This window comes from Centroberyx affinis, unplaced genomic scaffold, assembly GCF_046629955.1.
Source record: "Centroberyx affinis isolate AG114_WGS23_722 - 3 ecotype Tasmania unplaced genomic scaffold, CSIRO-AGI_Caff_v1 ptg003976l_1, whole genome shotgun sequence".
NCBI classification, from domain to species: Eukaryota; Metazoa; Chordata; class Actinopteri; order Beryciformes; family Berycidae; genus Centroberyx; species Centroberyx affinis.
Genome location: NW_027281796.1, coordinates 30,357 through 45,844, shown reverse-complemented (window position 1 = coordinate 45,844; position 15,488 = coordinate 30,357). Strand labels below are relative to the sequence as shown.

At 39.3% G+C, this 15,488-nt stretch overlaps 1 protein-coding gene across 1 annotated transcript in view; it reads left to right on the top strand.

Annotated features, from left to right (window-relative positions):
• The window catches only part of csnk1a1 (casein kinase 1, alpha 1), a 40,185-nt gene extending 34,817 nt beyond the window's left edge, over window positions 1-5,368 (top strand). The window contains exon 10 of the mRNA XM_071541938.1: window positions 1,684-5,368. Coding sequence (XP_071398039.1) covers window positions 1,684-1,691 — 8 coding nt within the window. The 3' untranslated portion in view covers window positions 1,692-5,368. The remainder of the gene's footprint in view (window positions 1-1,683) is intronic.
• The last annotated feature ends 10,120 nt before the right edge of the window (window positions 5,369-15,488 follow it).

Below are 15,488 nucleotides of genomic sequence, written 5' to 3'. Positions count from 1 at the left end.
AGTCACTTTCCAGGCTAGGACCAGTAGTAAAATATACAGTCAAACAGAGTATGACTTGGCACAGTTTGGTGTGACTGAGGCCAGTGGGATATTTTAGGATTGAAGCTGCTGATAGCCTAGATTTTGGCGATATTCAGTATCTGTAAATTTGTACTTACAGCATTTACAGTGTCCGAAGCAGCATTTAAACCACCATGGGACACTAAAACTCTCCATTGAAACCCAGGATGATGATGATATTAAATTAAATATATGCACGCATTGTGTGGAATCAAAATGTCAAGTTAGTTCAGGTTAAGGATTTCCCATAGACATCCGGTGTAGTATTGGAAAATCAAACTGCATCACATCCATCATATCAGAGGTGCACCACATCCCATTTTTAATAGGACTATAGCAGATCCTCATAGTGCTCTAACTCGGTGCTCCAGAGGTTAAATGACAGATCTACAGCTCTGTTAGTGTTTCAGTTGGAGCTGCAGCTCAGCCTCGTCCCACAATCACAAATTGGTCCTGCTGTGGAAACCAGACTAGCCCTGTTTAATCCTGCAGTGGAAGCCAGACTAGCCCTGTTTGATCCTGCAGTGGAAACCAGACTGGCCCCGTTTAATCCTGCAGTGGAAGCCAGACTAGCCCTGTTTGATCCTGCAGTGGAAACCAGAATGGCCCCGTTTGATCCTGCAGTGGAAACCAGACTGGCCCCGTTTGATCCTGCAGGGGAAACCAGACTAGCCCAGTTTGTTCCTTCAGTGGAAACCAGACTAGCCCCGTTTGATCCTGTAGTGGAAACCAGACTAGCCCAGTTTGATCCTGTAGTGGAAACCAGACTAGCCCTGTTTGATCCTGTAGTGGAAACCAGGCCAAAAATAATTTGATGCGACATGGCTGGATTATACCTTTATATTAGTAGGTTAGTTACCTCTGCCTCAAATTATGAAATTCAGTGTACAGCTCCAATCGCTGTGAACAAATGTCTAAATGTAGAACAACCAGGCTAGAAAAAGACAGCTAGCTGAAAAGGCTTGTTGTGGTGTGGCTGTAGAACCATTCAGTAACATTATAAGTGAAAGTGAATAAGTAGATGTATCAGTGAAATGATCAGTTACCAGTCAGAAACAGCACAGAAATGAAGCATGCCTATTCAATTCTGTTGAGACGGGCAAATTGTAAGGTTAGAAACACAACCAGCTGCTCACTGATGTCGCCCACAGCCGAGGACCTTCAACACGGCCACCCGAGGGTGTGTTACATCACCTGGAAGCCCTCTGTGGAGAGCGTACTGAGTCTTGGGTGGTGAGGGAAACCGTTTCCCACTGTGGGCCACTGCTGTGATTCTGAGCCAGCTTTAATAACTCCACATTTGAATGTCCTTTTTTCAGACTCATGTGTTTTTTTTCCCAGGACTCCCAGCCTTTTAGGGGAGGCTATTCCTCCTCATTTGTCATTGGATACCTCCAGTCTTCCTCCTGCTTTCCTGCTCTTCACACCTAATTTCCTGCTTTCAATCAGTCGCATTATCTTTCCACTAACTTGATAATGTTCCACACAGACTGGAAGGAGACAATGTTGCTATGGAGACAACATTTCGGTCTGTGCTGTAATGCTGATGCTACCTGTCTGTCTCTCTTGTGTGTAGGTTTCTGAGCCGTGTGATAACAATGCTGTCTGTCTGTCTGTCTGTAGGTTTCTGAGCGGTCTGTACTGAGGGCAGAGCAGCGTAACCGTTGGTAACCAGGACCACCAGTCTCTCTTCCTGGACAAGCGACAAACAGAGTCTGTCTCTCTCTCCTTCCATAATAACTATCTATGTAATGGATATATATAGATATACACACGCCTCTGTCCGCTGCGGTATCTATATATCGGTATGTATATACAATAAAACTCTTCTCCACTCCGAAAGAAAAGAAGAATTGAAAAAGCAGGTTTTTGGATGTGGAGGCTGTAGCCCCCCCTCCCCACACACACCCTCCATCCATCCCTTTGTCCCTCTCCTCCTCCCCTCACTCTCTCCTCTCAGCGTTGTCTTTTTTTGTTAGGTTTCTTTGGAAACTGAAAAGTTAAGAAGATAAATGGTCGGCTGACCCTCTGTCCCCCCCCCCCCCCCCCCCCCCCAAATGAAAACATCTCGAATGTCTCTCCTCCCTCCCCGCCCTCCCTCCACTCCCCCTTTTTATTATTTTACTCCCTCCCTCCTATCAAAGCGAAAGTGGAAAGATATAATTCTACAAAACTGTTCTCCCTTTTGTTGTTTCTGAAACAAGTCAATGATGGAATCCTGGGTATTATTTACGAAAAAATCAAAAATGTTGGATTTCTATTTCTTTTTTTTTTTTCTTTTTGTTTTTCTTGTTTTCTTTCTTTTTGTTTTCCTATGGTGATTAGGAGTGTGCCTGTTGACAGTATAAGCAGCTGACAGCAACAGTCTATGGTAGAATGATACTCTGGCTCTCTCCCTCTCTCTTTAGAGCTCTGCATTATTATTAAATCTGTTGTAAAACCTATGGTCTTCTGAAACAGTCTCCAAAATACCAATAAAAACCATTAAATAACTCAGACCACCAAGCACAAGTCATTATCCATCAGCCTCCTGAATGTAAAATGGCTCAGAGGAAGAAAATGGTATGAGGCATCAGTGATCTGTATGGTTTCTGTCTGAAGATGTTGTCTGTTTGATTGATGTAATTATTATTTTATTGTTTTCAGGTTGCTAAAATGGCATCATTAATTATATACACACACACCCAAGTACCCTATCTCCTCCTGCTGTTAGCATTTTTATATTACACATATATACTTTTTTATCAGAAGAGTACATTTTTCAGTTTTCTACTGTTCATCTCCCTGTTCTTCCACTGCTGGTGTTTCTCATTGTTTTTCCTGCTTTGTCGTTGCCATCAACTCGGGCCAACACACTGTCTGGCCAGCTGAGAGTGTATACTACTATAATATTATACAGTAGGAATAAACTGGCTTCCTACTGAACAGTATGCAGCAGGAATACATAAAACCCCACAGCACATTGATCGTAGTGTGTAATTTCTGTAACAGCATTTGTAGTTGTCCATGTTGTGCTCAAAGATAGGTTCATTTTTCTGCTATTAAACCTCAAAGCGTGTGAAGCATAGACATACACTGGCTGCTAGACAGTATGCAGTTTTTGAATTCAGACACTACTCTTCTTCCTCCTCTGTTTTCTATGGTTTTGTTAATGGCAGAGCTGCAGCGTATTGAAACATAAGACAAAAGCCTCTTACTCTGCCACACAGTCTCACCAAATTTTGTGAAATGAGCACCGACTCCCAAACGCAGATGATGTTTTTGGAAGATTACGTTCCTCCTTCATGAAAGGATTATGTATGAATTGGGCACAGTATTTTTTATTTGTGTTCTGTTTTGGCATCTAAAACTGTGGTTAAGGTTAGGCAACTAAAACAGTTGCGTTTCGGGTTAAAGGAATAGTTCACCCAAAAATGAAAATTCTGTCATCTCCTCACCCTCGTGCCAGTTGAAACACAGGTGAAGTTTGTCCACAACTCCATAGCAGCCTTCTCCAAAACAACTGAAGTCAGTGGGGACCAGTTCTTCAGAGTTCCAAAAAGACCTACAGTATATTTACACCATCATTTAGTGCAAATCTTAACTACAGCTGATTGATTTGCAACAAATAATGGTGTATAGGTCTTTCTATTCACAGTGTGATTGTTTGGCTGTTTTTGTTTTGGAGCTCTAAAGAACAGGTCCCCATTGACTTCAGTTGTTTTGGAGAAGGCTGCTACCAAGTTGTGCTGGCAACCTCCCTGTGTGTTATATGGACTAACAAATTTCACCTGTGTTTCATTTGAGGGTGAGTAGATGATGACAGAATTTTCATTTTTTGGGTGAACTATTCCTTTAAGGTTTGATCATGGTTAAAGAAAAACTTTTGCTGAAAACTGAACCTGGGTCATCGGAGTTCAAGGTGAATGAATCCGCCCATACACTTCCCTGACTTCCACACCCTTTTCACCGCACTATTTCAATGTCAACTATTTCTAGTCGTGCCTCCTCCACTTAATCCTTTCCTGGTGGGGAAATGCATTCCTCTCCCTTTTTTGGTGCATGAAGCACTTCTTTGCATTTTTAAGACAATGCGCTCATTTCATGAAATTCCATGAGGTCAGGCTGTGCTGTTAGTCGCCATGACAAACACCTGAGATCTCACCTGGACCCCTGCTCTTACTAAGAAAAACTCTCAGTACTACACATATTTGTGTTCACTGTCTTAGAAAGCCAGGGTTTCAGGCTCTGGGGACAGCATCATCCTGTCCTCCTATCCTGGAGGGTGGAAACTCCCAGTTCCAGTTGTCTTGGACAGCCTTCCATTAGGACAGAGATGGTTTCAGTGCCGAGATGTCTTGGCTGTCCTCTCTTCACATCATCTATCCATATCCCAGCCAACCCCAGCTGACCGTCTCTCCTCCTGTCTTCTCCTTCATCTCCTCCCTCACTGTAATTTATTCCCTTTTAGCATGTCAGAATAAAAGGTTATAACTTGTCAGACGTTTGCTGTCCATGCCTCTATGATTTGAACAAAACGACAAAAAATAAAAGTCCACTAGTGGTGTCTGAAGCCCCCTATCTGAAATGGGAAAGCTTGTTAGTTCTTCTGTCAAACACAGTTGTCCTAATCATCAGTAATTAGAGGGAGGGGATAATGATGTTTTTGCTCATTTTTTACATGTTCGATTCCTTTAATGTTCGTTGTGACAGTTTTTAACGTGCATGCGCTTCAATTAAAGATATTTTTAAATCAGTTTTTCCATACCCCTTGGCTCATTCGCTCCCATTCAATTCCAAACAGCATAGAAAACAACTTATAATTCAGTCTGTAAATGTATTCCATCTCTGTGAATCAGAAGCCGCCAATCATGTTTTTGCAAAGTTTTATCAGACGCTAATAACAGGCTTCAACAACAGGAGAGGGAGTCTTATTTCCAGTTTCTTCTTTTCCTTTCAAACAGAAAACTTTCAACCAATAGGCAACGTTCTCTGCAGTTACATTAGGAACGGATATGTTGCGCTTTTATGAAACCAAAGCAAGACACTTCCACCAGCTATTGTCCATAAAATCCAATGGAAAATAAAGCTTCATTTACGGCTTAAAATTGGCGGCCTTTTGTTTTTACTGGAAGTACCTTGTAATATTTAGATGGCATTTTTTTTTAAATCACATCACATCTTACTTGAAAAACACCTAAGACAAGGAAAAATATATCTCCTGATGTGATATGAACACTGGAGAACGATCTACAGTGATGTAAAACAGTAAGAGAATGCAGGAAATGAGCAAAAACTCCAATCAAGCTGGAATTGTGCTTTTAAAGGAATAGTCCACCCAAAAATGAAAATTCTGTCATCATCTCCTCACCCTCATGCCAAATGGAACACAGGTGAAATTTGTTAGTCCATATAACACACAGGGAGGTTGCCAGCACAACTTGGTAGCAGCCTTCTCCAAAACAACTGAAGTCAATGGGGACCTGTTCTTTAGAGTTCCAAAACAAAAACAGCCAAACAATCACACTGTGAATAGAAAGACCTATACACCATTATTTGTTGCAAATCAATCAGCTGTAGTTAAGATTTGCACTAAATGATGGTGTAAATATACTGTAGGTCTTTGTGGAACTCTGAAGAACTGGTCCCCACTGACTTCAGTTGTTTTGGAGAAGGCTGCTATGGAGTTGAGCTGGCAACCTCCCTGTGTGTTATATGGACAAACTTCACCTGTGTTTCAACTGGCATGAGGGTGAGGAGGAGATGACAGAATTTTCATTTTTGGCTGAACTATTCCTTTAAAGGGTTCTTTATCGCACCATAAAGGTCCTATGTAGAGCCATTTGAGCATGGGCCCAAAGAGAACCTTCTTTAATAAGTACTAATACATCGGTATCACACTGTATGTTGTGTTAAACTACCATGAGGAACATTTCTTAATTTAACTACTACAACTGATGACTTAAATGGAATGGATTTTTACTTGCTTGGTACTGGAAACCACTGGCCTGACAGTTGAAGTGCTGCTGAGTATGGCATGTGTGCATCCCCAGGTCTCTTTTCTTTTGTCATCACTGTCAACTCCTCGTTTCTCCCCTCCGGTTCTCCACTCACCGCCACGCAACCCGCAAGAAGCCTTCAAGACAGCCTGGAAATACCAGCATGGTGGAGGGGGGACAGTCCGGAGGGTGCGGTGGGGGTCGAGCACTTAACTCGGCGGGGGGAGATTTCAAAGCTCTTATTCCAGGTGGTGGTGAAGCCTTGTCCTTTTCTGGTTTGGAAGTCAGAAACGTCCATTCCCCACTTGTCTTGACACTTGTCATTTCTGGGCATAGGAACTACTACCTGTTTTGTACAAACATTGTGACAAGGTACTTAAACTTCATTCAAGCCTCAAGCATCTAACTATTTTCTCTAACTAAATTCTGTTAAATCCACATTGGCCAAACTGACAGACTGGAACTGTATTTGTTACCTGCCAGTATTGGGTTATTGGACCTACTATCAGGAATGGTTGGGAACTGTTGGGGCTTTACTGTTGCCAATGGTACAACTCTTCTAGATTAGTCCCTACATACATTAACAAGTGTATTCTCACGGAATAAACTTCCCCAGGGACAGTTGTTGGCTGTAAAAACTCTTTTGAATCCTGTAGAAGTGGAGAAAGCACACCTTACCTGTTAACCTACAAGATATTCTAGTCTGGACCGTCTCTTCACAAGTACGGAAAAGGATTAGAAATGTATGAGTTCTGAGTTTAAAGTCAGAATTCTGAGCTTCAACTCGGAATTCTGACTTTATTCTCAGAACTCAAATACATTTTTCACATGTGGCCCTAGTCCCGTTCCATATCACAAGTCCCTACTGGCTGTCTAGAATTCCCCCGGTGCCACATCTTTAAATTACTCGTATTCTTCTAAGATTCTTTATTGAAGCTCACTCTTCGCTCTAAAGGCTTTGTATGTGCAATTTTGCCTTCAGTAGGGACTTTTCATAACCGATGGCCCATCTTACATGTACACAGCTTCCATCTGTTGCCCATGTATCATTGCTAGAAGTACTAGACATTAGCCACAGTAGACTGAGGCTTTCTGCTCTCAAAACGATTTTCATCAAACCGTGCCGTTAAAGGTCGGCTTGAGTATTCGTTGGTTTTAAAGGGCGGATGTTCTGTTGAGGTTTAATGTTTCTGTACTGAAAACCAGGCTGTAATGTCATCAAAATGGACTTGTTGGGACAGTGGGCAGTTGTAGGTGCTTGTGGTGGTGTTTTGAAAAAAGAACAATGATGAAATAAAAATTCTCACAGGATTTTCTATCTGTATATATTAAAAATGACTTCAAACAGCAATTCGTTGAAATCGGTTTATCATATTATTGACGATGGTTACATTGCTCATCTCTACAGCTGTGCAGTTCTGATTTGCTGTACAACCTCGACTTCTCAGTTCTCCTGTCCAACATATAATATTCACAAAAGTAATTAAATTCATGATGCATAATGGAGCATACCACACAAAGCAAAGATTCAAGTATTTTGCCAAACGCAAATCATAATGAAGGGACTTTCAAATGCATGTGTGATTGTTGAAACTTCCTTGGGTCACTGTATTGTGCATATGGTAATCCCACCCATTTCCTACCATGGTACAATAAAACAGAAAAACCTCCTACTACCAATAACTTTTTTCCATTGATCAAGTGAGCGCTATCACTCCATGCAAAGTCTTTCCACACATATGATTACTCACCTTTAGAACAAACGTGTGATGAGGTGGACATGAAGGATTCGTTGCGCAGTAGTGTGCTTCTGAATTTCCATGGAATATCCAAACATGGATATCGACAGCTAGTTATCATAAACACTTTCTTCCAGACATGTGACTCAAGTCATTTGGTCCAAGTCCCAAGTCATTTTGTCCTAGTCTCAAGCAAGTCCCAAGTCATTTTGTCCTAGTCTCAAGCAAGTCCCAAGTCATTTTTTCTTGGGCAAGTCAAGTCAAGTCACAGGTTATGTCAAGTCGAGTTATTAGTTAAGACAAGTCAAGTCTCAAGTCAAGTCACTTTTTGTCATATCAGGCTAACATTAGCTAGCTACGGAGTTGTGAGAGAACAGATTGTATGTGGCTAACGTTAGCTACCGACCCGAATGAGTCTTCAAATGACAAACAAAGTTTGTTGTTGTAGTCTGGCTGTCAGAAATCTTTGATGAGCAGGTCTTGCATTCAGCAGTTCCTTCACATGTGAAAGTTTTGAATCCTAAAGTGATGACTCTTGGCACAGTCGCGGCCGCCATGATGATGATGATCTGATCTGATCCGATCCATAGACCGTATAAAGATCTGATCATACTGTGTGTGTGTAACCACGAGAAATACCAAATAGTCTAGAGCGGGAGGGTGTAACGACTAACGAGTGCTTCTCGTTGAAAAAAACGTAAGGTAGCGAGGAGCTTGACTGACAGGGTCGTCATCCAATCAGGACGATGCCATTCCCAGTGTGCGCTCGCATACCGGGTAACGTTACACACTACAGACTACTACTGTAATGTGAACACTGACAACGTTGAACATTTTAATATTTTATATTTAACATTTAAACTGAAAACAAAATGAACACAAACAAGTCATTCGAGTCATCATGTCTCAAGTCAAGTCACGAGTCTTTAACTTCCAAGTCGAGTCTCAAGTCATTTATTTTCTGTCAAGTCGAGTTGCAAGTCATCACAACAGTGACTTGAGTCGACTGGAGTCCAAGTCACAATGACTCAAGTCCACATCTCTGCTTACTTCAGACAAACCATGCCAAGGAATCGCTTCCAAGAAATCCAGTGAGTGTTGACTGTGTCCGGAGAGGAAAGTGCATACGTAAAAGCACATTCCCAAAAGCATTTAATGGCCAGAGTTCATAATACATGTATAAATATTTGACATTTACCAAATGTTACTAAAACTGGTTATTTCCTGTTATTTAACCTAAGGCAGGCTATAGAAAATGTGCTGCACATGAACTCCATACAGTAAATTCACAACGATTGAAGAATCCTGTCATGTTTTTTAAATACCTTATAGTTTGTTACCGTTTATCATTTAACTGTCCAGTTCCTTTTGCAGTTTTGCTACTCAAGTGCTTTTGGCAATGTGCCTGTAATATTTGATATAATAAAGTAATGGATACACCTCCGTTTCCCCCTGTATATATTGTATTCCAAAGATGATCCCACTAGGCTAAGTGGTGGATGAATAGTCAAGAGCTCTTATTAAACCATGCAACATTGATAGGATGGCTAAAGAATGTATTATTATTATTTATTATTATACTGTATGTATTATTATACATACAGTATAATTCCTGTGAATCAGCCTCTTCAGCAAACATATCAGGCCAGCAGCAGCACTTTATAGCTCCGAGTTTCTTCTTGCTTGAATATTTCACCCAGTCCACTTTTATTATACTTTTTTTTCCATTTTTCAATTTTTTCCATCTTTCCTGATGGAAACTGAAAGAATCCCAACCCATTTCCCCTCGAAAACCTCTGGCTGCATCCCTAAACAAAGCATTTTTAGTTGCTCCAGAATAGACTTATGTCGGTTTCAAGTTTTTACAATATAAAAAATATATGACATATATACATAAATAATATATGCACAGCCTCACCAGGAGGCATCATATCTTTGTACAATATTTGTCAAAAGGATAAAACACAATAAAGCCCAAGAGCTTATTTCCATTGTGGTCCTGGGTGTAATATATTAATATTGGATATTATGTGGATGCTCATTTTCCCACCTACAATAGCTTGTAAAACAAACAAGCATAACCACATTATGAGTATATTTGTGATTATTGGGAAAGGGAGAATATTTAGGAATTTACAACTACTTTTTTTTTTTCAATATCTGAGAAGATATTTTTCTTGCGCAACCTACAGTTCATATGGGAAACGCTACTGAAATTTGAATGTGTTCATACAGTAGAAAAATATTTCTCAATATTGAAACCAGTGGTTGTAAATTGTCCTTTCTCTTTCAGCAATGTGTTTTTCCTTGTTTGCTTTACAAGTTTACTTTACTCTGGTGTTTACGTGTGGGTGGAGAGAGCAACAGTGATAGTGCCAGCTGTTGTGGCCGGTGGAGGAAAAGTAAGAGTCATGGCCCTTACGCAAAAACACATCTTGTGACTGCTTTCCATTATGGATTATTGAGGCTACTGTCAGTGGAGAAATTGGTCTATCTCCTCTTCTACAATGGATTTCTCCCTTTATGATGGTGCAAAATGGCGACTCTAGAAAGAAAGCCTTGATTCTGAAGGACTGACACCAAAACTCCTGTCAAACTCCATACACGAAACAACAAAATGGACATTACCAATAGCTGTTTTCCGACTGTTGGACGTGTTTTAGGGATTTTTCCTTTAAAGGCCATGGTTAATTTTGTAGGTCCTCTGTGTATGTATGTGTATGTGTTGCCTCAGAGTTTCCTACACAGCCTGAGCAAACAGGAAGTCAGCTGAATGCTGCCAGACAGAGTGGATGAAGGAGGTCACAAAGTCCAAATCCTGTTCCTATCACTGGTGGATGCATGGCAGATGTCAAGAGCCAAGAGTTGCATTACAGTAGGTACAGTGCCGAGAACCACTTTGTAAAATGTCTGGTTGGACTGGACTATTAGGCTGCAGATTATTAACCTAACAAATAAAACAAGCCACTTGGCAATGGTAATAAGTTATAATCAATCTTCAAATATAATGAAAATGCATCAAAATAGACCAAAGAGAAAGTCATATCTCACGTTAAAGGAATAGTTCACCCGAAACACCAGTATAAATACTTGTATTTGTAGATTCATTGTATGTTGGGTTTGTACTGGGCGATAATTCAATATTATCGTTTATCGTCTTTCAGTGGAATCATATCGTGATGATATGAAGATATTTTAATATCGTGACACACATTTCTGCTGTCTAAATTGATGATGACAAGCAAATTTTACTTAAAATTACTTAAAAATAACTATTTGAATATTTCAGTTTTGTTTGATATCACACCTAACATTCCCATTCGGTTCAATGAGATGAACATTAATTTGATTATTTAACATGATTTTGCATACATGAACCATATCGTGATATATATTGATATCAAGAAAAATCCTTATGATTATCATGATATTGATTTCAACCATATTGCCCAGCCTTAGTTTGTACCTTTCATTGTTGTACAGCTAATGAATTAAGGTGATCAAATCCTTGCAACATGAGTGGTATGTATCCAAGGCATGATAGTCCAACTCCTGACCTGGCTTGACAACAGATCTTCTGTTCCTCTGACATGGTAAGCGTTCAGACGGCTGACAAATTCAACTGTTGAGAAGAGTTGCCCAGTGAGCAACCAGTTGCTCCTGATATTGAGTATGAAGGTAATCTTGACTAAAACTGCAATCTGTTCAGCATGCAGCAGGTCCAAAATAAAAAAAGTCCCCCCCCTTGTGTACTTCACCGACTTCACAACTACATGCTTGCTCCTCCAGAGATTATCATCAACTGTTAAGGGTGTCGGTAAGCTCAGCAACTGGGCTTGCACACTTTCTGGGATTTCTTGGAGTGATATTTTGGATGTTGTGGTTTGTACGATGTCATCTGTCACAGCACTCTGAGAATGCCAATCCCAGCACTGGTGCAGCTGATTCCTCTTCGCCAATGTATGGCATATGTTTCTGAAGTTATTAACAACCCTGGTAAGTCTCTTAAAATATGTATGTTTTGCCTCATGCACCGGTGCGATCTCAGTGATCCGTATTCTACAATGAGGCGCAGCTAGTACAACAGGAAATGTAGTTTCGGAGTGAATACCCCTGGAAGCAGGCTTTTGAAGTCCGACAATAAAGAGGTACTCGATGAATCCAAATGACTAATCCAATGAAGACTCACTGTCGGAACAAACATGATTTCTTCTGTTTCTCTGAGCGAGACATAGAGCAGCCAGTACTTGTTGTCCTTGCTTATCTTGTTCCCAATAAGAAAAGGAATAGTTCTGAACAGTACCTACTTTTCCACCGCTGTTCCTGCTGTGTCCATCACTTGCAAGCTTCTCAGGTGTTAAAACTGGTTTGGCGTGGGAGTCATTCTGACCAAATGAAAACCTGAGTAAAGCCTGGTAATAAACTTTAAGACAATCATGCATAAGATCAGGCGGAAAAGCCTGGGGTGGTGTTGAAATAAGTTAACTGGCTGAAGGGACAGGGACCTGTTACTCCATAGACTGATCTGGTGTTTGGATCTTCCACAATACATTGCGAGTGATAACTGTGGATGTCATTTTGTTGGCAAGATCTCCATAATGGCACATACAGAATCGGCACACTGTGGTATCTGTTGCCTTCAAAACTCAGTTCAACACCGTCACTTTGCAATTTGAACATATCAACAATAAGCAGTTCTAGGACTTTATCTAATCCATATACATGTATTTTTAATTCTACCAGAATGACAAGATGGATTTTTCAAAAGGGCCCTGTGTTTTGGTGGGAGATTACCTACTGTGAAGTAAAATGCAGACAACTTATGTAAGTCGTTTTGATTTGGGTTTGAAACTTCAAATTTGTCACTGGACAATCCTTAGAAGAGGCTCACTACAGTTGAAAAAGTCATCATCTTTGAAGATTTTGCCATGATGAAAGTCCATTAGGCTATCACTCTCTGTAGAGCTAGGCCGAAATATATGTTCCTGTGTATTATTTTGGCAAAATATTTTATACACAAATGTAAATATTGTAAAACACAACCCTGTTTAACAGCCTTCAAAAACGAATTAGAAACATTTTCCAAATCTCTAAAATGTATGAAAAGCATGAATGCCCAAAAATTACACGTTGTATTTGCGCAGTATAAAGTAATTTAACCCCTGGAATGTATACATTGTTCTTTGTTTTTTTTTTGTTTTTTGTTTTTTCCCCTTTAATTTACTATTTCTTTCCTCTTTGTTTTGTTTTTTTCCCTTTTGATTATTGTCTTTGACACATATGTACTGTACTCAGCTTACTCTGGTGATATAGAAAGAATTGTCATTGCCAATTTGTTGTATATTTGAAGACTCTAATAAAAAAAAAAAAAAAACTTGGACTGCACAGCTCCAAGGATGATGGGAAAATAAATAAATAAATAAATTAAAAAAAAAAAAAAAAAAAAAAAAAAAAAATATATATATATATATATATATATATATATTCCTGTGTTGTGGGATCTTGGCAGACTAGTTTCAAAACATCGGACAGAGGGATACTGGAACGTGTCCTTCTTTCCACTTGAGTCCACACCAAGAATATATTAAACAGGCTCAATCAATTTCAGTTTTTCCACACAGTATTTGTCAAAGTGATGTTCAAGTAATGAGGGGTCTTGAAGAAATGGAAGATTTGGGCTGTGAAGGTCTGCATTCAAATTCTCTAGACTGTTTCTAAAAAGAAGTGTGAAAGTACTTAAAAGGAGTCTCTACTTTTATTTCATTTATTAGTCTGTAGTCATTATTACATCTGTACAGTTCTTTGAAGCACATGTTCTTGTAGTTTAAGAGAAAAAATAGCTAGCTGCTTTTTACATTTTCAACAATGTCAAGAGCAGTCAGTGCTTATGGCTCGGCCTCCGAATCTGTTTCTTCAAACTTGTGTTTTTCCGGGATGTGATGTTGTAATGATTTTATTGTCGAATACTAGCGAGGGCAATTTTCAATTCCACAAATGACACAAAAAAAAGTTGTAAATGTTTCAAAGGTTTTCCATGAGTTGGCTTCTTTATAGAGTATCGTGAACACTGGTTGCTACCAGCCATTGACCCTCACCCAGAAATGCTTGCTGCCACTGCTTTGGACCAATTTCTTCTTGCCACTCACATACATACATTTCCTGAGCAAAGAAAAAATAAAGAGAGCAGCAGTGTCTCCTTCCATCCCTGCTTGAAATAGCCTAAAGTGCCTAATTTCCTGCAGGGGTGGACAGTAAAGTATTTCTACTGTACTGTACTGTACTGTGCTTACATTAGATACAGTTTTGAGATTGGAGTATTTACATTTTAGGAGACTTAATGATTATACTCCCCTACATTCCAAAAAATGCATTTTCCTGTTGAACGGTCACAGATGATCTATGAACAAACTAATGTACAGCTAATGATAGCCTATGTTGTTTTCATTAACAATTGAGTAGGCCTAGTCATGAGCTAATATGAAAAAGTATTACTCTGCCCATTCTTCAAATTGTTTCCTTAACTTCACCGAAGGTTTGGGGGTGCTTAACAAAAAGACAACACTCTTGGTGGGTCCTGAAATGGAAAAGTTTTGGACCCCCCTGATTTAGACTATATTAGCCAGTAGGCATTCCCAGTGGTATATGGTCCATAATGTCAATACCATTATTTTGTAATAATAATAATACATAAATTAATTAAAAGCACTGATGATCATCAATCAGTTTGTGTCAGAATGAAGTAGGTTTTAAACAGGTCGGAACACAGAAAAATAAAGGTACTGATACTGCTGGTATCACTATGATATAACATTAGGCCATTGAGAGGCTATTGACAACTGCAGTCCCGACATCTGATTTCATCCACTTCTGTCTCATTGTACGGTTAATAAGGACGCATTAGTGTGCATTTGACCGCGACCGCAATGGAAGGAAGCAACTATAAACATGGTACAACACCGGTGCAAAATTATTATCACTGTGACAAGCCTAGCATACAGGCCAGTCAAGACATCTGTGATTAGCTTTTATGTTAGTAATCTGCCTGATAACCAGCGGTGGAAGAAGAACTCAGATGTTTTACTTAACTAAAAGTAGAAATACCACAGTATAAAAATACTCTGTTACAAGTAAAAGTCCTGCATTCAAAATGTTACTTAAGTAAAAGTATTAAACATCAAAATGTACTTAAAGCAACAAAAGTAAAAGTACTCATTCTGCAGAATGGCCCATTTCAGAATAATACAGTATATATTATATTATTGAATTATAATTATTGATGCATTAATGTGTAAGCATCACTTTAATGTTGCAGCTGGAAAAGGTGGGGCTGATTTCCACTACTTTATATACTGCTGGGTATCTTACAGTAATCTATAATAATAATACATCACAATTTATTAGTAGATTATATTATATATATATTTGTATTAATAATCTGAATCTGCAAAGTAACTAGTAACTTAAGTTATCAAATAAAGGTAATGGAGTAAAAAGTACAATATTTCCCTCTGAAATGTAGTGGAGTAGAAGTATAAAGTAGCATAAAATGGTAATACTCAAGTAAAGTACAAGTACCTCAAAATTGTACTTAAGTACAGTATTCGAGTAAATGTACTTAGTTACTTTCCACCTCTGCCGCTAACAATAGTTGATGCTAGCTAAAGCTGCTCATTGGTAATGTTAGGCAACAGCTCTTTTAACTTTAAGCCAA